This window comes from Lissotriton helveticus, chromosome 12, assembly GCF_964261635.1.
Source record: "Lissotriton helveticus chromosome 12, aLisHel1.1, whole genome shotgun sequence".
Lineage (NCBI taxonomy): Eukaryota > Metazoa > Chordata > Amphibia > Caudata > Salamandridae > Lissotriton > Lissotriton helveticus.
The window spans coordinates 47,250,086-47,277,042 of NC_136073.1; the positions used below are offsets into that span (position 1 = coordinate 47,250,086).

General features: G+C 46.7%; 1 protein-coding gene across 1 annotated transcript in view; it reads right to left on the minus strand.

Annotated features, from left to right (window-relative positions):
- GPS2 (G protein pathway suppressor 2) overlaps nucleotides 1-26,404 on the minus strand; it is a 45,597-nt gene extending 19,193 nt beyond the window's left edge. Inside the window, exons 1-5 of the mRNA XM_078670633.1 lie at nucleotides 26,241-26,404; nucleotides 9,389-9,522; nucleotides 8,563-8,672; nucleotides 8,186-8,298; nucleotides 7,795-7,874 (exon numbers count right to left, since the gene is read on the minus strand). Coding sequence (XP_078526759.1) covers nucleotides 7,795-7,874; nucleotides 8,186-8,298; nucleotides 8,563-8,672; nucleotides 9,389-9,482 — 397 coding nt within the window. The 5' untranslated portion in view covers nucleotides 9,483-9,522; nucleotides 26,241-26,404. The remainder of the gene's footprint in view (nucleotides 1-7,794; nucleotides 7,875-8,185; nucleotides 8,299-8,562; nucleotides 8,673-9,388; nucleotides 9,523-26,240) is intronic.
- Nucleotides 26,405-26,957: the final 553 nt, after the last annotated feature.

Sequence of the window (26,957 nt, forward strand, 5' to 3'; positions counted from 1 at the left end):
TCCAAGAACTCCAACCAATTTCATCCAAAGAGTTCAGGCACAAACACAAAGGTGGCAGACCTGTGTCCCAAAAATTGCCAGATTGCCTTATACACTTGTTATCGTGAGAAACGCTGAAAAGGTAAATGTGTACAACTACAATATTGCGGTAAGCAGAATTTAAAAAAAACCATACAAACAAAATAATTGAGAACCTCTTGAGTGTAAACATTGCTTTGATTGGACCGTGCCTGATGCTGAAGGGTCTCTTTAGAGTGGTTAAGAGAAGCATAGAGCATCAGCTTCTTTGTTACAGAGTTCTGGATACATTTACAAGAGAAAACTAAATTCTGTTGTTAAAATCTAGACACTGCCTTCAGTAATGAGAACTTCTGAAATGCTGTCAGTTATCCTGATCACCAACTGTGCTGAGCAGATCTAGTTTACCATCCAAACAAAACAATGTCCAGATTATTCAAGGGATCATATTAAAGCAAACTGTTCAGCGATGCCCCATGTGCTTCCACACTTGTTTCAGTCTAGATTCAGACCTCAAAGTCACAATGAAGCTGGTGCACTTTTAAGTACTGAATAATATGCGAGTCATCCACATTTCACCCTATATCACGAAACACGTCATGATCATCACCATCATGTCTGTTAGGATGGAGATAGAGGGACAAGGCAGAAATGGTTCTCCTCCTCCTGGTCATTCAGAACCAAATTTCTTTTGAAACATCGAGTGCCTTCATGACCAACCAGTTATCCACATGTATTCATTCTCTACTTGAAGCCACTAGGAACAATGATCCAGGAAACCGGAATCAGCATACATCAGTGTGCTGCTGGCTGACTACTTTCTCAAACAGCCCCCATCCCAGTGCCTTTAACAATCCTCAAAGTCATCCCAAACAAACTCGAGGAATGCCTTCTACCTTAATCTAAAAACACAGCAAAAACAAGAGTTCCTTCCATCTTACTCTGCTCAGCCCCCTACCCATACAAATCTGGAATTAGCAACTTTTCTTGGTATATCCAAACAATTGCCCCACTGTCACAGTCATTTAGCTTCGCCATTGACAAGAACATATCCATGGTACTTTGTTGTAATTTTCCTCTTCTATTTCTTCTTCCTATTCTACACTTCCTCTCCACTCCTTTTTTTGCCTATTCTAATTCCCTCGCCCTTGGAAGCTTCCGTTCCACCCCTCCACGTTACTTTGAATGTTCCATAGAACGTTATGTCAACATTCTATTGTAAGCTTCAGAGTCTAACTGCCGTTGTGGTGGGCGATGGATGTCGACAAATCTCTTGAACTTACCTCATTTCATCTTCTTTATTTCAATGGCGACGATTTTGTTGTGAGGAGGACAACGGAGTTGACATCCCCTCCGAAGTGTTGCCAATTGGTTCCGTGTGCTTCTTGTTGCTGCATCTTCACCAGCGATTTGCTTTGAGTGGGATCAAGGACACAGCAAGCCCTAGATTGGTCTGTCAAACTCAAGAAACACTGTGTAGTGTCTGAATATTACTGCAGTGCACTCATCAAGGCAGAATGGGCTGTCACGGGCCTTGTTTCATGCAAGCTCGTCTGTACGCCCTGGTAGTCAAAAGGAGGAAGCAATTGACGCATTACCGGCCCTAAGGATTTCCTGTTCAGGGCACAACCTTGATCTGGGCGGAGTTGCATTTTGCGATTACCGGTGGTTAAAGCACTACCTTTGCTGTGTCTTTGTACAAGGTACATCATAGAAATGCCCTCAAGGAGTCCCTTGTGTAGCGAGTACTTAGTGTCAAGAATCCTGAGGTGAGCACTCATCGTTAAACGGTGAGGTGGGTGATAGGAATTTTAACTATTCTTCCAGCTATTTCAGCGTGGACTTCGTGCAAGGAAATTCCTTAAGGGAAAGCGCTTCTGTCAAACGGGTGGAATCGGAGAACAGGAGTAAACCTGTTAACCCAGTTGAGACACGGGTAGAGTATGTAACAATAGAACAATTTCTCAGCTGGAGAAGGTCAATTGTAAAAATAAGTACAAATTACATAAAGATGGGAGAGAGGGGAGACCACACCAAAGACATCCATATTTCATGAAACGTTGGTGTGGTCTCCCCTCTCTCCCATCTTTATGTGATTTTTACTCTTTTTTTTTTTTTTACAATTGACCTTCTCCAAATGATTTCCGGCTGAGACATTGCTCTGTCAAATGAGTGGCATCTGGCGGCAGTTATTAATGACAGTTAAAATCGTGTGTGAGGTGAATTCTCCTTACGGGAGAGTGCTCCAGTCAATCGGTTGGCGTTTAGTGGCAGTTATTTACTACAGTTACTATTGGTGTGTGAAGAGATATCTAGGCTGTGTACCATTCACCCAAAATAGTGTTATGCATCAAGTGGAAGAACTATTTTGGCTAATATTGAATAACTTAAGGAAAGGCATTGGAGTTTCAATAACATGAACATCATTTTTCCCTTTTTGACATTATATTGGATATTTTTTTCCCTCAATGCTATGTTATATCTCAACTACTGATACTCTCTTATTAACTGTTATTTCCACAGGTTGCTCAACCTTTTAGGAAGGATTGTTTTAGTTTTTGTTTATGCTCCACATCTTACATTATTAACTTTGCAATGTCACAGATTTGTAATTATTCACTTTGCATTTTACTTAGACTAGGAAGTTAGAATTTCAACATGGCAGCAGCTAGCATGAATCAACCTTCTCCGTTTTTGTCAGATGCAGAAGAACCAATTGTAGCGTGGAAACATTGGATAACTGTTTGAAACATATTCAATTGCCATATGTGCCAATGGATTCTCTGCAATAAGGAAACAACATATATTATTACACAACTTAGGTGGGGAAGGTAGGAAGGTTTTTGACAGTCTTCCAGATTTAGGAGAGGATTAGGAAGGTTTTGAAGAGATGGATGCCTATTCTTCCACTATTAGAAGAATAATAGTTTGCTGATAAAAATGAATGTCGGTTTAGAGAGACATAAAATCTTTGGAAGGAGTCAGGGAAAGGATGAAAAAGTAGGGAACTATATAGCCATACTAAGAGGTTTGGCTCACACATGCAAATTCAATTAATTAACTGATTTGCTCATTCATGATCAATCAGTACATTGTAGTAATAACAAATAAATTCAAGAAAAGTTGTTAGTTGGTAATCCTGACCTTAAAAATACCATAGATATTGTGAAGAGTGTTGAACACACATCTGAATACATTAAAGAGATGAATGGGACAACCGAACAAGGTGCAAATGAAATCTCAAGCGAATTTGGAAATGTATGTCCTATTACAAAAGAAGAGTGATGGGTATAAGGAGCCCAATAAGGAAAAATGCAGTTCTCAACATAGACTGGAGTGTTTTAGGTGTGGTAGTACTGGGCATTTAGGGAATAATAATAATTGTTTAGCCAGAACAGCCATGTGCAGTAAGTGTAACCGCAAAGGATACTTTGCGCGTGTATGCAAAGATACCGCAGAGGTGCTTCAAGTAACAGTGAAGGGAAACTATTAAGTACACATGGTTGATCTGTTTAAGTGGGAGACTGGGTTAGACGGCCAAATAATTGAAGTTTAGGCAGATTCTTGCTCACCTTTTACTTTCATTGACAGTGAAATTTACCATGCTAATTTTGGAGATGATGTCTCCTCCTTCAAAGAACCTGATGTGAATCTGGTTGGGTACAACAAAGACCCCATACCCTTGGATGTGAAACGGAGTTCCGATATTTGCCCAGGAGACAGTGCATGACAATAAACGATAACTTGCTGGACATAATATTACACAATCTCTACCACCTATTCTATTCTAGAAGATTGCCTAGCCTGTACTGTCGGAACTCTGTTAGTAAGAGCAAGACTCAGATCTTCCCGGTGAGGCCTGTGCTGGCTAGACCAGTGGGAATACAAGAGGGACTAACCTGGTCGCCATATACCTTCAAATACCTAGGTATTCAGATTTTTCATGACCAGAGAGATTTATTGGAGGGGAATCTGGTAAAAGCTACCCATGCCTAAAGGTCAAATGTGGCCTTTAGGCAGGCTTGTGGGCAAGGCTAGGATAGCGCTCTCCAAAATGGTTATCTTACCAAGATTACTGCATTACTTTGTGAATCTCCCAGGTATAGTCCCCAAGACATGGTTCAAAGAGATAGACACCCAACTAAGAGAACTGATCTGGGATGGCGGGAGACACAGGGTGTCCCTTATGACATTAAGACAGCCATTGACTTGGGGGAGGGGGGGTCCAGGGAGCACCTGACTTTGAAGCGTATTATGTGGTAGCGCAACTCCAGTGGCTAGCACAATGGCTGGAGGGTCCGAATCAGGAGACGCTGGCATTGTCTGTGAAACCACCATGCAAGACGTTTATGCCCAGAATGTTACAATCCAAATACAAGATAGAACACATGGGAGTGTTGTTGGAGGTGGCCCTGAAATGTTGGAATAGATGCCTAAATAAGGGGAATGGAGCTCCCCTTATAAGCCCCGAACCGGGCCCCCCCTCATACATGGTCAACTGAAAGAATGGGAGGAGACTGGGGAGACTACAGTCCGAGACTGCTACCAAGACGGAGAGCTCTTGTCTCTCTCTGAATTCTTGAATCAGGCCAGGCCAATTCTTGAATTCCCATGTAGTTAGAAGGGCTATGACGGCGCTCTGGGGTAGAGACACTCGGGAACCTGACACACACCCCGTGCTTCAGGCAATGGTTACATTGGGTACTGCCAGACACCTGGTTAAATGGTTGTACCGGGCAATAATGGACACAACGAAAACATCATTCACACACCTGCAGGAGAAATGGGGGGGAGCTGGTCTGCAGACCTTTGACTGACGTGTAATGGAAGAAATCCCTAGAGAGCATTAAGAAAATATCCAGGAACTACAACTTATAATGAATACAATGTAATACGCTTCACATAACATCACACCACACAGGCTAAATGTTATATATGGGACGACAGACGGAAAGTGCCCCAGATGTGGCAAACTGGCTGCTAGTTTCTCACATATGCTGTGAAACAGTTCAGACCTACAGGGTTACTGGAGGAAGATAATCAATAGAGTGTTGGCGTGAATGTTGAGGTGCGCCCGGAGGTCTGTCTGCTTGGGCTTTTCCCTAGGTCAAAAGCCCAAAGGATTGGCCACAGGTTTGAGGATTTAGCATTAATACTGGCCAAAAGGAAAATAGCGAGCAGATGGCGAGCAACGAGTGACCCCAGAGTACTGATCCGGGAGGCAGAGGTCTCAACATGGGCCAGGGCCGAGGAAAAAGTACCGACAAGAGAGGACAAGATAATGAAATGGTGCAAGCCCCTCGCAGAATCCTGGGCTGAAATACTGCAGGCTTGGGATTCGATGGAATCTGGGGAAGACGAGGATGACAGGGAAAGCACTGATGTGAGTAGAATATAAAAGAATACATAGATAGTTACATGGATCTCTGCCTGAACTTGCGCCCTTTAGAAACTCCCTCCCCCCCCCCCCTCGGTCCTCACCCCTCTCCATACAGAATAGAACTGAAAAATATATGTAATAGAAGGTAAGGAAGAACAGCATGAGAAGGGGCTCCAGGGAAAGCAGCAGATTGTGGTTATTTAGTTAAGATCTATGTTATATTCTACAGAAAAGGAATATCTTTTTACGCATACAAAGACCAGAGGACACTACATGCCCCACACCACGGGCTCCCTTTAATCAAGAATGTGAGGTCTTTTATATCAGTAATTAGCAAAAGTAAGAGTAGATCACTTTAGACCGAGACACACAGGGTAAGAAATAAGACTGTTGATCCATGCCTGTTATAAGCCTTCATCTTTTCAATAGATGCAGCAATAGAGAATAAATAACGATGTATGTACAATGGATAAAATATTGTGCGATTTTCAATGCACAAAATGCTAATAAAAACCATTTATTAAAAAAAAAAGAAGAAAAAAAAACTCGGACAGCCTAGCCTGTGGCTCCTCTTGTAAGAAAGATTCTGGTTCTCTACACATTTTGTCAATAGTGACAGTGGGCCAAAACACAAGTGACCAAATCTGAACATTTCCCTTGTAATATCCAGTTAAATACCGGAAGACAATGCACCACGACCTCGAACTCTGCATCTTAGGGAGCAAAGTGCTTACCTATTATGGTTAAGGGTTCCGGCACAAAAAAAAAAACCTGTCCATAACCCGCACATATTTCCCTTTCCACACTGAAGTAACCACCCAGATTACCTTTTCAATAGCTCCTAATAATTGATCACAGCTGCCTTTTTCAATGTCCGCGGGTCAAAGCCATGGATTGTTTAAGCTACTCTGGGGCCGATTATGACGGTGATCGGACGAGCGTCCGACCGCCATCGCTGCTGGAACAGGACTGGCAGACAGAAAGTCGGAGGTCCCACCCGCCAAATTACAATCCATCCGCCGTGGAGGTGGTCAGAAACATGCTTCTTCACATTGAGGCTTGTGCTGCGAACCGCAAAAGGGCCACAGCACAAGCCCCAATGCCAAAAGGCATGTTTGGAAACATCCCTGCAACCTGTGGCAGGCACCATGCTATGTTTACCACATGATAAGGAATGTTTAGAGAGCACCACAGGTGCCCCCCAGGGCCTATAGGGGAGGGACAGGGGCACTGCTAGAGGCCCCAAAAATACCTTTCTGCCAACCTGTTCCTGTCAGAAGAACAGACGTGAAGTTGTTGGTGGATCGCAATCCCCATGGCCGTGCTGAGAAGGCACATCCTCCATTGTGGGGAATGAGATCAGACCACCCGCCCGAGGGGGTCCTTGAGCCCATCGGAAGCAGTCGGTCGGTCGCTGGGCCAATGCAGTCCAACAGACTGCACCGTAATGTGGCAGTCTGACCAGGGTTAGAGATCTTGGTGGGACTGATCCCGACAGGATGTTGGTGTCGCCCCCACTGAAATTTTAAAGAGCCCCTAAGTCTGGTGGATAGAGTAAGAGCAAAACCAAAGGTGGTGATGGACGGAGCGTTGACAATACAAGCACTCACCCCCAGTCAACTGATCTGGGTTTAATCCATCACCATTCTTTAGCCCACTCTGCCACCCCAGTTCAGACATGGCCATATGCAAATCAGTCGGACCCTGTGCCTCATGGGAACAGTCCAGCCCAAACTGCCAAGCCATGCCTTCCCTGGACCGGAAACAAGCTTCAGAGTAAGAGGAAATCTCATTTCCATGGCAATGTATACAGGTTAACAGTACTGTAAGGCATCTATAAGAGATCGCTCTGCTTTCTCTGGTAGCCAATGAAGTTGAATATCATTTGGTCCAATAGATTTATCCAGTTCCTAAATAACTGTGCTGTGCAGACATTTTGACTCAAGCCATTTCCTCTAAATGTAAATCCATTTTCTACATTTTAGCTGCGAAAGATGAGAGGATGTTAATTGTTGTCATCATTCAACATCACTTAGTTAAGACTCAGTTTTCACCTTAGGCAATTGTTTACCAAACTATAATTACTCGAAAGCATTTCACACGACTCTGATAAGAGCCAATGGTCCTAGATTTGTTAAAAACAGTGTACATATGATAAGGCACAAGACAAAAAGATAGTTAAATAGAGGACAGGTAAATTGTAAGGAATGGCATTTGTACTTGAAAATATTTCCTCTCCAAGCTGACACCAACATAAAGATCAGATTAGTTGGCTTAAACATTGTGTTCTACAGAAAAATATGGATACGGAGTCCTGTACAATCACATCAGCAATAAGAGGATGTACATTTTTCTTCATACTTTAACTAAATGCTCAGCTGTAAATTTCTACTTACCTTGCATATTAATAAGATGAGTTCCTGTGTGGACTGCCATGCTCTGCTGATACGCAGCTGATGTCAATGTGGACATGTCACTGAAAAAGGAAAACGGGTCATGGTTAAACCCAAGATTAAGGAGCCAGACTGAGCACAAGATGGCTGCCCCAGAACAGAGAAGGCCTGCTTGTGAAAGTAACAAGTGAACCCAGGGAGCCTGGAAGTTCAAATAACATAATGCTGCACTCCAACAACTGTTTTGCTTATGCATAGTGGAGAAAGAGCAACAACAGACATACATAAATAAGCACAAACATGTGCACACACAAGCATGCTCTTTCTCCCAATCTATTCAGTTCCTCTATGCAATCGCCCCCATTCTGCTCTTCAACAGTTCTTCCTCTCTCACTTCTGTTCCTTGCGTCGTCGCTTCTCCTCCTCGTGGAGAACCTTCTTAAGCTGCAAGAACAGTTGATGCTTCTCCTCCTGCAGAGAAGTAAGCTTCAGCTGCAGTTTTTGGACCTGTGAAAGAGAGGAGGACAGTCAGGTGCAGACTGCACAGTGTGATAATGGTGACTGAACACAGGGAATGCGAAAGAAGCAGTCGGGCTGGACAGGGAGGATTCAATGTCTTTTTAGGGAGGGGAGGGTCTGTGGCAGGAGTAAGAAGAGGAACTCAATACAGGGCGAGTGCCCTGAATGGAGGGAAAGTAGGGAAACAGTGAGGTTTGTGGCCTTCGTCGTACAGTGCCCCCATAGTCACAACATGTGTGCAGTAGGTTTTACCTGCTCTTTTGTTTCCTCCAGTGACATTCGCTCCTCCAGCTCCTTTTTGCGTCGGCGTTCCTGCTCCTCCCGCATTTTCTGTTCCATCATCTTATCCACCTCTTCCTCCTCTGAGAAGAAAGAGGTGGCAGTCAGAGGCTTTACCAGGTACATATCAAAATCAGAAGATGGTAACAGAGAAAGTTTCCCCAACGAAGAACAAGAGGTTCTAATCAGACATGACTGGAAAAGACTCCGAGACAACAGCAGGGAAGGTGGTCAACTAGGAATGGTAAGGAAGAGCCTCACCGGATGCCTCCTACTGAGGCTGCAGAAAGACAGGGGGCACAAACTAAGCACGAAGAATCCTCATCAGGAAAAGGTGTAGGTTATCAAGAGAAGGTGCAGAGGACTCCTTGATGGGGATAGATACTCTACTGATGTTATTGGAAAATGTAACTGGGGAGAGCAGCATGTAAGGGGGCAGAGAACCAAAAGCGAGACTGTGCACCCGTTTCATATTTAGGGGCCATAGAGAACTGTGCTTGACTGTCTACACTCTTGGAGTAGCAGGGGAAAAGAAGATATGAATGCACTAAGGATGCATGCAAACTGACTGTGAGAGACCCTCCAGGGCACTGTACATCAGATTTAATCTAGCCGCTCTTCAACCTCAGACATGCTCTGGTGTGCATATAAAACCACCACAGATAATGCTGTAGCAACGTATAGTAGTGTGAGCACCCCTTACCATACCAACATCACTGCATACCCTCTCTCAATGCTCACATACAAGCACCTCCCGATTAAAATTACCGGTGGTGGTTCCATTCCTCTATTAACATACCTTGGCGTTTCCGCTCCCTCTCCATCATGATGTGGCGGTGAAGTGCCCGGGCCATAGCATTGGATAGCTTTGGCCTTTCCAACAATGCAGGCATCTTGATAGGCTACGGCCAGTTCTAACTCTTGACGGCAAAACTGTTAACAGAGAGGAAGAAACTTGTGAGAGACCCTGGCATAAAGAGTATTTAATATCCCCAAATGTGATTGTGAACTCACAGCAAAGGACTGGACTAACCAATCCTAACTCGCTGTCCCAAAGTGAACTCACACGAATTAAGAAAACAAAAACACAACTAACATTACCAAACTAACTCAGTGACCAACAACAAACTAGTAAAAAAATGCACCCAAACAGATTCCCTCAACTGTCTCAACACTCTTGATTACTTGCTGCCAGATCAACAAAACTGTCCCTCGGCTGCTTGCCAAATGTAGCAACCAACAAATATGCCTACCTTCCCCAAAGAGAGCTGCAAGACTGCCATAAAACACAGCTAAATGGAGCTCTCCCAAGACAGCTGCAGCTTAGCGGACTGTCCAAAACACTGTGAAGTATAGTAAAGACAACACGGACAACGGATGGGGGGCGGGATTGAAGAGGAGAGTGATGCGAAGGGGGGAAATAAAAGTGACAGACACTACAATGACCTCTACCCCTTCCACAGTAATGGCTAATTTGCAATCTTATATTTTCAGAATTCAAATATGGAAATCCATGTCTTTAGTCACATCGGCCATTCCGTTTAGGAATGATTCATAGTTATGAATATTTGGAAATGGCCCTTTTAGAGAAGCCCTTACCTTTTTTCATCCCACTTAATGCACCGTCTATATTCAGTGCCATGTTTTAGATGGCACTGGTGTGTTTAGTCAAGTCAAAAAGGTTTATTGCATAATTAATTAAAATTATTACAAATTTCACATGATAAAATAACAGTACAAAAGATAATGAAATGTCCTGGTCTTGTTGCTACTCAGCGTCTAAGAATTATATAAAATGCGATGTTTAAAAACTTTCGTCCGGGGATGCTCCAGCCGTCTCACGGTCTCAGTCTGTTTCTACAGTTTATAATTTCTATGCGAGACCCTGGATTTAGGGTGGGCCTAGTGGCCCGCCTCCTCAGTATTCCCCCCTGCTCGACTTGGCTTAAGCATTTTCTCACCTCAGCCAGGAATTTGACTCCCCGGCATGCCAGAATTATGGAGGGTCCTCCCAACCAACTTGTTACTGCATGTCTGCAGGATCGGATGTTTAGCTCGTTTAAAATGGGTTTCAAATAATGTCGCCTCTGAGCCATGAGTGCTGGACATACACAGAGAAAATGGACTAGGGTTTCGGTTTTATAACCGTAGAGACGACATTGCTCCGTCTGTTGAGTGCGTTTCCAGGACGGTAATAAATCTTTCGAAACATGCAGACCCATCCGGTAATCTGTAAATGCTCTTTTAAGTACCCGCTAAAGTGAGATGAAAGATATGCTTGAGGTTTTAGTGCTGTAAAGGAGTTGATGATGGTCCATCCATGCCGACGTTTTGCAAGTGTGTTTTTGTCCTCCAGAAAGGATTTCCTTTTTGCTTCCATGTTGGCTGATCTGCTTAAACATGCTTTGTCCGTCCTAGATTTCCATACTAATTCCAGCTCTAGCTCTTTCAGACAGGTTTTCAAATGCTTTCCCCAGGTGCTCGGGGTTTCGCTGTCCGCCTGTTTTTTTATTTCTTCCCAGCTCAACCAGTCCATTGTGTCTGGGTCTGCAGAGCGTAGTTTGTGACAGAGCTTCACGAAGCCGCTCATGCTTCGGAATTTCTGATTTTGAGTCCAAATTCAAGCCTGACTTGCGATGATGAGGCGGATTTTGGGAAGTTGAAGATGGCTTTGTAGATTTTGATCTGTAGGTCATTTAATAGATCGGCCTCCTTGCCACAACAAGTAACTAGACCGTAGGATAGGGTGGGCATGATTTGGGCTGCCATAATTTTTTAAAAGGTGCTTGTAATTAGGGCAGTCAATTTTTGCTTTTAGTAAACGTTAAGCAAAGATTAATGATTGGGCCTTGGCTTGTATTGCTGCTTTGTGCTCCTTGTGTTTCGCTCCTTGTGATATTATTGTTCCGAGGTACTTGTATGACCCTTGTTCTTCCACCGTTACCCCATTCGCCATCCATTTATACTTGAGCTTTTGTGGATCTACTAGACGGACCACTTTTGTTTTTTCTTTGTTTAGTTCCAGCCTTTCCTGTTTCAAATAAGATGTTAGTTTATTTATTGCTCTTTGTAGGCCAATTGGTGTTGTGCTCAGCAATACGATCTCATCTGCATATTGTAAAAAATGTATTGGAGTGTTGGCCAGTAATGGAGGGTGACATTCAGCCGATTCCAGCACACTTGTGATGTCGGAAAGGAAAAGGTTGAAGAGGGTAGGGGCTAACACGCAACCTTGTTTAAGTCCTTGGTGCGTTGAAATACTCGAGGTTGTACTGCCTCCATTACCCAGTTTCACTCCTGCCAAAGTGTTCTTATATAGGACTTTTATTGCCTTTAAAAAGTTGATTCACTGGTGTGTTTATTTTATTCTTTGATTGCAGTCTCCTCCTGGCCATGATAGCATGGTAATGCAAAATATGTACATTGTTGCAGGATGTAGTCTCATTTTGCAACAAATATAAATGAAAATAATGTAAAAATGACAAATGTATCTATTTTTCAAAAAAGTTTCTTGAAGGGACAAACCCATCTGAATTTCACTTCGAGGAAGGCAGGCTTGCTCGCTCACTTCACTCATTTTCTGTACTTCAACTTTGAGCACTGTACATGCAGGCAGCAGATGGTGAGAAGTTTGGAAGTGTGAAGAGCTAGCACACCAGTGTGGCAGTACCAGTCGAGGCAGGCTCGTAAGAAACATTGAGCACCTACATTTATACCTATTGATTAACAAAAGCATTTGATAATGGTGCTTCAGCGGCTGACTCACGGGTACAGTTAATAACATGAAGGGTCGATGCAGCTGAGGAAAGCCAGAAAAAGAGCCAGTGACATCAATATTTGACCTCCTGTGGTGTGAATGGGAGAAGCAGGGACATCGAGCTCTAGAGAGTGGACCAGATTTTGGTGGAGCAAGGGACTGGTCATATCTGCTGCTTCATCGGTCACACACAATTTCAGCAGGGGCAGCAAGAGTGCTCAGTGAAAAGTGTTAGAAGCAGCTGCTTTGAACGTCAGAAACATCAAGTTCGATAACCTGTCTCTAGCCATATGATGTATATAACTTTATCTTGGATCACCTTAGCCTTCCACGCACTGCGAAGACGACAGAGGATGTATTATACTGGTCCCTAACTGAACCACCTGAAAATACGCAATCGTTACATAACGGGGTGGTAAAGTGATAGCATTCATACAGCAAAACACGTGCACCGATCACTGCCATTCCTTCATCACTGGCAGTACCTGTACAAAAACAGACTGGGAGCATACCCGATACTGACCACTGGGAGAGTTCCCTTATGTTGTTGTCTTTATTTGCAGATTGCATACAAATTCTTCATACAAAAACATTCATGATGCAAAACACCATTAATATAGAATAAGAAACTCTTTGCAATATCACACTACCATTAAAAGCAAGATGAGGGAAAAACAATGAATACATCACATTCCAGTCTTTACAAAGTTACACGCAGATCATCTGCGACTTTATATTTGGGTTAGTAATGTTGACTGGCATCTAGTTACAACAAATGCTGGGATAAACAAGGCACAGACAACCGGAGGGAGGGCGGGGGGTAAAGAAGGCACAGACAACCGGAGGTGAGCAGGGGGTAAAGAAGGCAGGGACAACGGGAGTGGGGCTGGGGTAAAGAAGGCAGGGACAACGGGAGGGGGGCTGGGGTAAAGAAGGCAGGGACAACGGAAGGGAGGCTAGGGTAAAGAAGGCCGGGACAACGGAAGGGAGGGGGGTAAGGAAGGAAGGGACAACGGAAGGGAGGGGGGTAAAGGAGGCAGGGACAACGGAAGGGAGGGGGGTAAAGGAGGCAGGGACAACGAGAGGGAGGGTAGTTTAGAGGAGGCAGGGACAATGGGAGGGAGTGCTAGGTTGTAAAGAAGGCACGGACAATGGGAGGAAGGGCTTGTATTAAGAAGGCACGGACAACAGAGAAAATATTTGCAATGCAATTGGTCTCCCATTTAAATTGCGAGACCTATGGCATTGCAAAGATGTGGCCGCCATTGTCCCTGCTGCTTATAATGAGAAAGTGGGTATGGCGTGCTGACTGTAAGCAAAGCACGTATTGCCTGCAGTAAGAGAAACTCAATAAAGAAAATAGTGCTTCCAAGACTAAATAACATGTACTGTGTAACAACCGAAGTAAAGGACCAGTCGCCATGGGATGTTACAAATGGAGACAAGGCGGTACTAAGGAGGGACTAACAAGCCTATTTACTAATCAGAAGCCAGCATTTATGAAGGACACTGGCACAAGCCAATGACAAATATGGGAGGAGAGTGGGCGTGCTTCTATTCCATACTCCACCACAACAAGTCACGCAGCGCATGTGCGCTGACTCTAAGCTCAACCTAAAAAGGTACCCTCCTGCTTGCATCCCCGAGGGCAGAACGCAGACTCAAACCTCCAAATTTTGACCAATGTAGTACAGGTATAGTATGTTCTATGGAAAATTGAGGTGTATTAAATTAAATCAGAATCTCATGGCCACCTCCCTAGGGGAGGCCACAGCCTCCTGCCATTCTTCGTCCTCTAGTGTTCCCAGGTCGTTTACCCAGTGTCCTCAAAATGTGGATATTAGTTCTGGGGAATTATTAAGGATTTTGCGGTATGTGAAGGATATTGCTTTTCTGCCGTATAATTGTCAAGCAATCCATCTTCCAGGGGAGAATATTCCGGGGCTCCTCCCCTTTCGGCAGTGCTCCCTTCCATGCATGGCTAACTTGGAGATAATGAAAGGCCTCAGAATGTACAGTTGGTAGCCACTCTGGAGGTCAGCAAAGAAAATTACCTCTGCCCTCACCCACAGAACTCCCACCCTTGAGATGCCGATCATGTCCTACTTATCGAATCCCACTGCTTTGCCAAGAGGCCGAATTTCGCAGAGTCCCACAGCAGTCTCACGTGTGACTTTATTTCTCCAGCCTAAGGCTGCTGACGCCTCCTGCCAGACTGGTATTGTAACCAACACTGGGCGGGGTAGCAAGTTGCTCTTACCCCCTCCATAGATTGCCCTGAGGTAACCTCACAGCTGCATGTTGAGGTGGTGCATTCTGTACGCCGGTTCATCAGGGTGAAGGTGGACCCAGTGGTTAATCACAGTGAGCTGTGCCGCCCAATAATATTTCTGGATTGCTGGAAGCACTATCCCACCATCATACGAGCTTCTTGTCAACTTCGGGACAGAAATCCGGGGGGAACCTCCCTCCTTGAGGAGTGAGCGAACCACAGCGTCCACCGATCAAAAAGACTTGTTTGGCACTGGATGCGACATGTACTGAAGGACATACAAGAGTCAGGGAAGGGCCATCATCTTAAAAAGAGATGCTCTGCCCAACAGGGATGGCGACAGGGTTCTCCAATGTTGAGCGTGCTGCTCAGTCGCTTCAGTGGGGATTCCAAGTTGCAATCATAGAAGATTATGGGGTCTTTAGTTATAAAGATCCCTAGGTAGCATAAACCTTCCAAAACCACTCTTATAGCACAGTCCCTGGGGAGACGCGGAGGGTCTCCCAGAGTATATAGATTAGTGATTTCTCCCAATTAATGGTATACACAGAAAATGTACGATACAGTGCGAATATATGCAGAAGTCTATGGAGTGTTGCGCTTCGGTTCGCAATGTACAATCGGATATCACGTAGATCGAGAACTGTCGTGTTGCGGCGTTTTGCCGTTCATTGGAGGCTGCTGGGCACATACGCTAGACCGGGAGACTCACTTCCGGCGGAAAACGAGTCCCCGGTCCAGTCTTTCGCTACACAAACCAGGCAAGCGCTTCCGGGGGGAAACGCTTAAACCGCGTTCTCCCGCCGGGTCTGCGCTTTGGATTCTGGAGAGTTCCTGAACGCCAGTCCCCGCCTGCTGTCTCACTACAGCATCAGAGCGCAGGAGCGCTAAATCTTGGTTCCTTGTTTCGCCGCGTTTCTGCCGCACTGCAGGTTATCTCCGCATTCCCTGGCTGGGAGTGCCCTTGCCTTAGACTCTACGCCGTGCAGGAGCGCTGTCTGTGTGATCCTCGTTTGCCGCACTGAGGGAGCGGCAGTTTCTTCATGGTTTCCGTGCTGCAGCGCACTTGACTTTCTTTTCCTTTGTTTCCTCACCCTATTCACTGCGCAGGAGCGCTTTAGCTGATTTACTTTGCCGGTTGTATACCACGTGTTGGATGCTTTTGCCAGGGATGTACTAACGCGCAGGAAGCGATATCCTAGGGTTTTGGACACGTGCAGGAGCACATTGCTTAGGGGTTATTCAATGCGCAGGAGCGCAGTACCTTATTTTTGCACATTACGCGCAGGAGCGCTATTTGATGGTTTTCTTTCCTTTGGAGCATCAAACCATTCTGGGGTACGGCAGACTGCATTACGCTGGTGAGTTTGTGAGTGAATGGGCTTTCTGTGTGTGCCTAGAGGTCTGTAATGAAAGGGGGGAGGTGAGGTCTTTCCCTGATTTAGTCTCCTTTGTCTTACAGCTGTCTGCCAGTTGGAGTCCAATCCCTACCCGAACTCCACACAGCCCAGGCCTGGTGTGCCTTTCTGGCTCCCTTCCCTGTTCCCATCTGATCCTTACCGTGTTTTACATTCTGTGCGGGTCAGCTGGGTACAGGGGCGGTGGCTCCTGTCGTCTCTGCGGAATCGCTTCACAAGCAGAGGTAAGACTTGTGGGGCTCTGACAAGAACCTGTCTTCCCACTCTGTAGTTCACTGCAACCCTCCAATCAGTGGATCACCCCTTATCCATACTTCCAGCAGCTCAAGCACTAGTGCAAAGATCAATGGGGAGAGAGGCCCCACGCCTCGTGCCTCGACGCAATGGGAAAACTTTTGGCGTGGCCTCATTGCCTGTCACTTGGGCCATTGGATCGGAATATAGGAGCCTCACTCAGGTCAAAAATCAGGGGCCAAATCCCTGTCTCTCTAAAACCGCAAACACAAATGGTCACTTCACCATGTCAAAGGCCATTTATGCGTCTAAAAATATCACTGTTGTGTCTTCCCATCAGTTGTCCTGCCCAGTACTCCATGCTAGCATCTCAGGTTAAGCGTGGTGCTTCTACCTGGCATAAAGCCTGATTGATCTGGGTTGATCAGTAAACATATGATGTGGGTCAGGCGGGTTGCCAACAATTTCATCAGTATTTTAACATCTGCATTTAATAACGAAATCGGCCTGTATGAGGCGCACTCTCCAGTGGTTTCCTTTTCTTATAGATCCCCACTATGTTCGCAATTCTTTGATGTCTTGGCAAACACTCCAAGTCACAACTCTTCCGAAACATTTTTAAAAGAAGGGGCACTACCTTTGCAGCCATAAGTTGATACAGTTCGATGGGCAGGCCTTTCTGGCCTCCAGCCTTCCCAGATTTAAAACCCTGAGTGGCCTGGGCAACCTCAGTGTCTGAGAGTTCTTGGTCTAGGAGGTCTCTGTCCTCAGCTGTGAGACCTGGCATCCTTAAGTCAGACAGCATTTCCCTTGCCTCCTCAATGGTGGCTTTGGAGGAAGCAGCATACAAGCATTCATAGTATTCCGTGAACGCAGCTACTATACTCAGTCTATCCCTCACTCGAGTAATACCAGGCCCCTTTACCTCAAACACCAATCTCAACATTGAATCTCATCCATCTAGCCATGCTAACAGTTTTGCCACTCTATCGCCACCTCATAGAGGCAGTGCTACGTTACGCCATACCGAGCCTTGGCTCTCATCCGCCATGTCCTTAAACTCCCTCTGTTTCAAAGTCAGGCAGTGTCGCGCCGACTCAGTCTCTGCGATCAGAAGGGCCTCGAAATCTTGGATCTCTTGTTCCAGCCCTTCCAACTTAGATTGTTTTTCTTTCTTATGGCCTACAACCAATGAGATACCTTGGCCCCTAATAACGGTTTTGAATGCCTCCCACAACACTACAGAAAATCAAGGGGGGGTTTTGTCCAAAAACAGACACCAGTGCTGGACGTAATGAAGAAAAAAAGAGAAAAATCTGGCTGCCAAATATTGAGCCACTATTTATTTTGGAGGACAAAAGCGAAGACCTTAGGTTCTTTCGCTTCAAGTGTCTCAAATCACAATCATTCAGATATTAGACAGCTTCATAAAACATTTTTGTTCTTGTCTAAATTAGATACACAAGACAAATTATAATACATATAGAGTGCATACATAGTACAGAGTAATGTGCGACAAAATGATATGCAATTATCGATAATAAACGACTAAATTAATATACAAAGTTACACCAGCCGATTGTTAGCAACATAACGCACTTCCATTGGATCCTATAATTTAAACAAACTTTGTGGGCCGGCTATCACGTGGGAAAATTACTTCTCTGTGAGGTGCATTGCGTTTAAGGACCCTCTACAGAGGTTCCAAGCTTTTCAGACTACCCTTTGTGGTACAGAGAGAATGGGAAATGCTGATGCGTTTCTAATCGTGAAGATGATTCACGGCTCATAAACCGACAGCCAGGTTTTTCTCTTTTTTCTTCATCGCACAACACTACAGCAGAGTAATCTATCCCCTCATTCTCCACTATGTAGTGATCTGTGGAGTCCTGTAGTTTCCAGCGGATAATAGGGATTTTGAAATACCATGGAGTAGAGTGAAATGAACCGCATATGAAAATAAGGAAGAAACTGACGAAAAGGAAGGGCAATAAAGATGAAAGGATGGATGCAAGGGCAAAAGGACGAATGGATGTAGGGATAAAAAAATATTTGCATGAGTGAGAGAAAGAAAGTGTCTGGAATGATAAAAGTCTGGATGAATGTATGAATGGTCTCCTGGATGGAAGTGTGCAAGGATAGATTGCTGGATTGATAAAAGGAGGGTGAATTGGTGGATCGATGAAGAAAAATGGTTGTATGAATAAATCAGTAAAAGGATGTATAAATGTTTGGGAATGTGCGAGCAGCAGGATGGATAGATAGAAAACTAATAATGAACGGATGGTTAGACGAAATGGTGAAAGGATGGATGAACGAAATGGTGAAAGGATGGATGAAAGTATGAAAAGATGGCTCGACGGTTGTATACAGGAAAAGCTTAAAGATGAAGAGAAAGAGTTAATAAGGGAGTTCATCTAGAGCTGGTAGGGTTTACTTGCTTCACTTGCCCAATGGCATTCAAGGTATGGACCAAAGTGGGAGGTATTTTAAGTTGCTGGCTACTCCATTGACAGGGAATAACAAGCAAGGCTGCTGGAGCAGTGACACCCACGAGAGGTGGGCGGGCTGCAACTCATGTGGTGCTGCACCCCACTGACTGCAATGACAGCAACACTCCACAGTGAGTAGCGGTTTTGTGCTGTTTGTTCTTACACCAACCGCTAGCCCAACGTAGAGATTTCCAAAAGCATTCCAGCCCGGACCTGCACCGCACTCAGCTTTCTTCCATCACTTAAACACCCAACACAGATCTAACCCCACAATCCTGGCTGAACCAAACTCCCAGCTAGTATCCAAATATCTCTCTGCAACACTCTTCAATGCTTGCCGCTTCCTAGCACAGATCACCGAACTGACCCTCAATAATAAAGAACAGTATTGATCAAATGGAAGCCGTCTTTGATAAACAAATTCCTGTCTGGCCAAGAGTATTAGTTTCACCGATAGTATAGGTGTCGATTGAGCTTTTAGACGGCACAGATTTGCCGTAATGTAGATTTTAGCATGTGGTACTGCACGATATTAGGTTGCAATGATGAATTTCAATTCGTTGACATGTAACATTATCCAAATTTGTAATAAGAAGTGCTCCTCGTCCATCCAGGTGATTGTCTGTAGCACGCTCACCTGTGTTATTATTTATCTCAGCGGTTTCTAACTTTCACGTTCCCTTCCCTTAAACTTCGCCCATTACACAAGCCAAACTAAATGTTGTAAATTTCACCTGCAAGTGTAGAAGTGAATCGCTGTATTGATGAGAAGTGAAACTACACGTCCCACAATGCAATAACCTGCTGGGTGGGGATATTGGCACTTACTGGTGTGACACATGACATGGAGTCAACTTGTAGCTATGCTCAGTCAAAAGATACAAAGGGGATTTCATCATTCAATCTTTATTTCGGCCATCAAAGATATACAATAAAACATATATAAAGCACTATAAAATCAACATGCTTAATCAATCAATGCATACTTATACAATCTAAGACCTTAGAATTGCGTGCTAATAAAATTACATTTAAAACTATAGACCTTAACATTAAGAGGGAGCCTGCATCTTCAAAATGCGGGTGCGAGTGTGCCAGACATTGGTAAGAAATTTTGCTATTACAAAACACAGTTAGGCTTGAAGCATCGATTTTTAAAATTCTGTACATTGGGAGGTACTCCCTACAACCCAGGTTTCTAATCAATGGTAGGAGCCAATATTTCCTCGCTGCCTTATACACTGGGCAAAACAGGACCACGTGTAGATCGCTTTCCTCCGCACCTGCGCAGGCCGGGCACTGCTTTGTGGAAGGGGGTGCTGACCAGGAGCTGGTAAAGGATCGTAGGGGCAATGTGCCATATCTCCATTGGAGAAACAGCTTCCTGGCCAGCACGGGGGAAATAACGTCTAAAACCCTCTCCAACCTGTACGAATCCTTGTTTTGCGCAAATACAGAGGTTAGTGACCCTTCACCCTGGCTATCTAGGGCCATGGCTAGTTTTTGTTCATGATAAGCGATGGCCAAAGCTCTCTTTGAGATGTTTAATGAGGCATTAGCGGGGTTGGACCAAAGGTCAGGAAACCCCAGGGTCATACAGGATTTCTGGATATATTTTATCCAGGGGATCAATAGCGCTTTCGGGTGGGTTAATAGCTCCATCAATTCCGCCCTATAGGCAAGAAGTTCTTCGCTACTCCATAGCCTTCGCCAGAAGGCTATGGGTCTCAAACCTAGTTCGTCAGCTATTGGTCGCAGACCCAGATCTAGCCTCAGGGGGAGGAGTGGGGTGCTGGGCGGAAGTGCAACTATCTGCCTGATGAAAGTATTCTCAGTTAAGGACAAACTGCGGCAAGATGTATGTCCCCACAGTTCCGCACCATACATGGTAGCGCCCCTGGCCTGTGCCTTATAGATCTGGATGAGCGGCCCCAGCGGACGGTATGTGGAGCCGTTCATCATCCGCGTGATACCCCCTGTGGTCTGTACCAATTTGAGGTTGGCCCTGCTCTGATGTGATCCCCAAGACATAGTTTCATTGAGAGTTACACCAAGATATTCAAAGGTGGAGACTCTCTCGAGCCGTGAGGCTCCCAATAATGGATTCGGCCGCAGTTTTTGCCTTGGGTTCAGGACCATAAACTTGGTTTTAGCTGCGTTAATTTCTAAGCCCCTGTCAGTGCAAAAGGACACGAATGAATCGAGGATCCTCTGTATCCCCATTGGGGTTTTGGACAGCAGCAGGGTGTCGTCTGCAAACATGATTGCAGGCACCTTGCTGCCGTTCAATTTGGGGGCGTCAGTATATTCAGTGGCATTTAGATGGGCGATTACCCCGTTGACAAAGAGGCAGAACAGGGTTGGTGCCAGCACACAACCCTACCTAACCCCTCGGTCAACGGGGAATCTATCCGTCAGTGCCCCGGACCTCCCGCACCTCACTCGAGCATAGTTGTTATGGTGTAATCTCTGCAAGATTATCAGGATATCCGGTGGAACGCCCATCTCAGCCAAAACGCTCCAAAGTTTCCCTCTGGGCACCAGGTCGAAGGCGGCCCGCAGATCCACAAAAATTGTGTATAGGCTGCCGCCCTCGAATATCGCTGCCCTCCAGTAAATAATATTCAATCGAAAAACCTGGTCCACTGTGGAGACTCCCTTTCTAAATCCCGCCTGATACGGGCTAAGAACACCCAGCTCTTCTGCCCAATCCTGAAGCCGGTTCAACGATACCCTACCAAACAGCTTCTGCGACACATCGATTAGACTGATTGGTCTGTAGTTGGCTGGAAGAAGAGGCGAGCCCTTTTTGAATATGGGGACCACCTCCGCCCCCAGCCAAGTACTGGGGATTTCCATGCCGCTGAGAACTCCATTAAACAGGGTAGCAAGGTAGGGGGCCCAGATGTTGGGCACCTGCTTGAACAGGTCCCCGGGTAGGCCGTCCAATCCTGGCGCCTTTCCCGAGGTGAGTCCTGCAATTGCAACCTTGACCTCGTCCAATCTTATTGGATCCCCCTCATAATCAGGCCAACCAACTCCGGAGTCGTTAGTAGGTTCTCCCGGCTCAGAGCTATAAAGGGATTCAAAGTGTGCCTGCCACACCTCTGGTGCAATATTTGGCTCAATTGCCGATAGGAGTTTCCCCGACCCCCCATTTACTATTCTCCAGAACATTCGATGATCCTTTGTTACTAGGGACTTAGTGAGCTCTTCCCATTGATTCTCCTCCCATTCGGTTTTAGCGTGGGCAATTAGTTTTTTATATGCCCGTCTCCTTTCTTTTAACTGCTCTCCACCTAGACCCTCCTTGATGGATCTAAGGAGTTCCCCCTTTGCCCTTCTACAGGCTGTGTTATACCATGAGGATTTGTATGGCTGCCCCCTCCTTAGATTCTGTGCATTGCTGAAGAGGATGGGGGCCGCAGCCTTTATAAGGTCCTCATGGGCCTGATATAATTTGGCCTGCGAGTCTTTGTTGCCCACCCCGGTGGCTAGATCTCCCACATTTTCTAGAGTGGGAATCAACCCTGCGTAAAGCCTCGGACGTTTCTCCTCACTCAAGGCCAGTTGTTCCCACCTGATTCTTCTCCTGTTGTTTTCCAGTAGAAGTTCAGGTATATTCCCCTCCCCAGACACTATACAGGTTTGAAGGCCGAGGTGAGTGAGGTCAAGTTCAAGGGCATTGTGATCACTATCTAGCCTTTCCATAACCCAAAATCCCGAATAGCTGGCCAGTTCACTATCTGTACCAGGACATAATCCAAGCGAGATTCTCTTCCCACTCTGTTATAGGTGGTTCTGCTTGGTATGTCAGATCTAATACGCCCGTTACAGGCTCTAATTCCGAACTTTAGGGTAAGAGCTGTGATCTGCAATGCTACAGGAGTCTATGCCTTCGGAGGGGGAGCTTCTACCGAAGGCACCGACCACCTGACCTCTTCTTCTATTGGAAAGCCCTCTAAAAAGCCAGGCAGTGGCTCAAAGTGGGAATTTAGATCCCCTCCCACTACATAGGGTAGATCTCTTGGTATTTCGGACAAATAATCCGAGAGTTCGTCTATGGTGGACGATTCCCTGGCAATTCCAACTGGCCTAGAGTAGATGTTTATTAGGGCGAGTTTCGCTTGATTTGGCCAGGACAGTAGAACCACAAGGATATCGTCGGAGGGGGTCGGTAACCGTGTGGCCTCACAGCCTAGGTGGGACGCCACCCAGGTTGTGAGCCCGCCAGAAGGGCGTCCTTTGCCCTCCCACCTGGCCGGGATGTAGAATGACTGATAGCCTTGGTACCCATAGTCTTCCCTTGCCCAGGTTTCCTGGAACATACAAACGTCCCCAGTCTCAATATAAGTTCCCCAATCTTGAGCAGCCAGCTTATTAGCTAATCCGGCCACATTCCACCAGATTAGTCTCAAATGCTCAATGACGGGAGTTGCCGGGATGGAAGAGTAGGAGGGGACAATTCCAGGTGTTACGCCAGTTGTTACATTGGAGACATTGTCAACGGTGAATCCAGATGGCTCAGGGGGATCACAGGGGCCATTGTCCAGGGTCGCAAGATTATTGGAGGACAGTCAATCAACCCCATCAAGCCCGCTCAAGCAGTTAAAGCGATTGATGTGGAAATAGGGTGTTTCAGGTAGCTGGTGGTTTGAACGTCGGACATATTCTTTGTGTCTGGGTCTCCGTTCCACCCTTGTCCAATTGCCTTTCGGCGGGTCATAGTGCATACGGATGGGTGGAAAAAAGAAGGAGACTGGCAGGGTCTGTATGGTAGAGTCCAATGATCTATTTGACCCTGCGCAAATATGCAAAACAGTACCAGGGTCCCTGAAGGTCACCATTATGCAGTCCCCTATTATTGTTTTCCTCGTGTTCCCCAACCATGGCACCCTTCTGACCATAATAATCTCATTATTAAAGTGTGGTGGTAGGGGCCTATTCCAATTCAGCCATTTGATGACTTTCTTCTTGAGAGATTGGAAATCTTCGTTTTCACCCCTTTGTAAAGGGGGGGCACCCGCTAAAACCACCATAAGGCTGTTGGCCTCCGGTGGCAGATCTGTTCTCCGTGGTCTTTGAACGGGCTGGCCAGGAGGGGAAGAGGAATTACCAGCAGTAGGAGGGAACCCGGGATTTATGCCTGGCTCTAGGCTGTGGGGGGCAGGGTCTATTATCTGAGGGGGCATAATATTTAAGGTGCTACATGGAGTCCGAACAGGGATAGCCATAAATGGCTGCAAAGGGGGGGCAGTGGCAGTGCCCTTCAGAGCTCCTACATCAGGGCCCCGTAAATCTCCTATTTTAGAGGGAGGGTTTTGATTGTTGGGGAGGTTTCCTAGGGGTGGATTGGGCCCCATATTTCTGGTCTGCTTACTAACCGAGGTATTCAGAGTGGTTAGAGTTGCCTCTAAGATAGTAAGCCTGATCTCGACTTTTTTCAAGCTTTCGCTAATGGGCAGCAAGAGTGAACGGAGTAAGAATTCTATACTCCCTGGAGATATAATGGGGGGAGCTGTATTAGACGGGTTAACCCCTAAATCACTGTTAGTGACAACAGTGATAGTGCTTATATCCTTGGGAAGGTATCGATATGCACATTCTCTCTGGCCCTGACGGGGGTGGGGATGGATGCAGGCTTGTGTTTTTTGCCAAAGTCTAAATGGGATATTTTAGTTTTCCCCTGTCCCCCCCTCGTCTTCCTTCTTCGCTTTTTCGGTGGGGGGCCATGCAGTTCTGCCACTACAATTTGCTTGGGCTTAGTTTTCTTAAGGTTATCTGTGGGAGGAGTTTGGGTGACCAAATCAACAGTCATATCGGTAGTGATTGAGGATGGGATGGCCTCCATGATCTGTTCGGACAATGTACCGGGAATAGTAATGCTATCTCTTAATAATAGGGTGACACCATCTTGAGTTGATGGATCCTGACTATCATTAAGGGTGCCTTCCTCTTGGGAGATGGGGTAAGGAATTATCTCGCTGAGGGGTCTGCTTTTCATAGTTTCTATAGAGCGACGACGCTCTGCCCTTCGCTTCTCTAAGGAGCTTTCTTTTCCCCCTTCGCCCTTTGCCGATTTAAAATAGTTGTCCAGAGTCCCAATGTTACTTCCCCCCACCCTTGATGGAGTTTCACATGGTGCTGGTGAGGGCATGGCCGTGGCCTATTCCTTGGTTCAGTTAGTATCAAAAGGGTGCAGGCGAAAGAAGGTGGGCCCAGCCCGGCCTCCTTCGGCCCCTGACGGCCACAGACAGTCCCGCCCTTGTCCCGGGCTTCTCCCGGCGCGCTCCCGCGAAGCGGTAGCACTGGTCACCTATAAGCAAGGATACAACAGTCTCATGCGCTGATAGGCGGGGGGCGTGGCCAGCGGGGAGAGCAGCCCAGGTGTGGCAAATTGGGCGCGCAGGGACTCCTGGACACTGGAGTCCCTGCCTGTGCTCGCAGCCCCGCCGACGCTCTTGCCTACCCCGCACTCCTCACCGAGGAGCTCCCGACTGCAAGCAGCTTCAGCTGGTGAAAGGCGCTGCGGGACCTGCGAAGCGGGTCCGGCGAGGCGCTGTCGTTCGCCTCACTGGGCAGGCACACAGGGCGGTTTCAAAGATCCAAGTAGCAGGTAGGGGCTACGTCAAAACGCCAAAGAGGGTCCCAAAAGGCAGCTGGCAGGCTCCGTTTTTCAGTTCGTTGGCGGGGGGCGTGGCCAGCGGGGAGAGCAGCCCAGGTGTGGCAAATTGGGCGCGCAGGGACTCCTGGACACTGGAGTCCCTGCCTGTGCTCGCAGCCCCGCCGACGCTCTTGCCTACCCCGCACTCCTCACCGAGGAGCTCCCGACTGCAAGCAGCTTCAGCTGGTGAAAAGCGCTGCGGGACCCGTGAAGCGGGTCCGGCGAGGCGCTGTCGTTCTCCTCACTGGGCAGGCACACAGGGCGGTTTCAAAGATCCAAGTAGCAGGTAGGGGCTACGTCAAAACGCCAAAGGGGATTTATTTTATCGCTAGTTTGAAGAGTTTCATGGCAAGGTTTTGAACTGCTTTAAGGGTGAGGAGAGCTGCTGGATAAGTTGCAATGCAAGTTCCTCACAGTAGGTGTTCCTTCTCAGCATCAAAGCAGATTTCTAGGAGACTGGCTACAAAGCAGTGGGGTGATGGGAGGGTTACATTGTGTATTAAATATACATCTATTCTATTGATGCACTATTCAATATAGATATATATAGTTCTGTAGTTCGAGCGCATGTTGCACACAGCCGACGCTGAACTGTCACCCTACAGTGTCACGCATAAGATACCAAGCTGTCACGCGTACGCCCACAAGACTACACGCAGGAGCCCTCACTGCGGCAGGGGGTCGGCTGCTCAGCTGAGCGACCCGCGGCTGCGCCACCGGCCTGGAGCCCGGCTCGGCGGGGAAGCGGCAGGGATGGGTCCGGACTGAAGCGCCCGGTCACGGACAGCTTCCCTGACGGCGCCGCGGCTCGTACCTCGCGCTCCCCCGTGCCCCGTCCTCCGTCCTCTGTCGGCCGCTCCTCTCGGTGAACCCGTGCCGGGGTCAAAGGTGGCTGGAGGATCCCGGGTTTCAGCACTGTTTATCTGCTGCGCATTCACCGATGACAGCCAACCGGCCTGTACTCTACGTCACGAGCGCGACCGACGCTTCCTGTGCGCCGCTCCTAGACTTCCGCCGACGGGGCGCGCCGCGCGTGATGCTTGTCTCTCAGTGACGAGCACGTTGGTTTACTGGTCTCTTCAGGTTCCACCAGTGTCCACTTCTACCCTGCGGCTCCGAAGAGTGACAGCCACCGGTGTCCCCCAGCCTCCCGTGCACGGACAAGCCACGAAATCCGAACCGTGCGGGAGATTCCCGATTATATCAAGCACAAAAAAACGGCCCATATTGTGTCTCCCGGCTGAACTTGACTCTTCTTCAATAGAATCCCTCCCTATTTAATTTTCAGAACATCCCTCTTTCTTAATTTAAAATGTTGGCATGTATGCGGACATTTCCATATTTGTAACCTCCCCACTTCTTAAGAGTATGGGTAATACTCAAAATCTTTTCCCAAATATTTGAGGGCGGGAGTTAGACCAGCAAAGTGTCTGGTCCTCAAATATTTTTTTTTGGGGGGGGGAGGGGGGCGTGTGTCTATGTCACTCTAAATTTCTGGGATGGCAGTCACACAACCAAGTTTTCCTGCAGT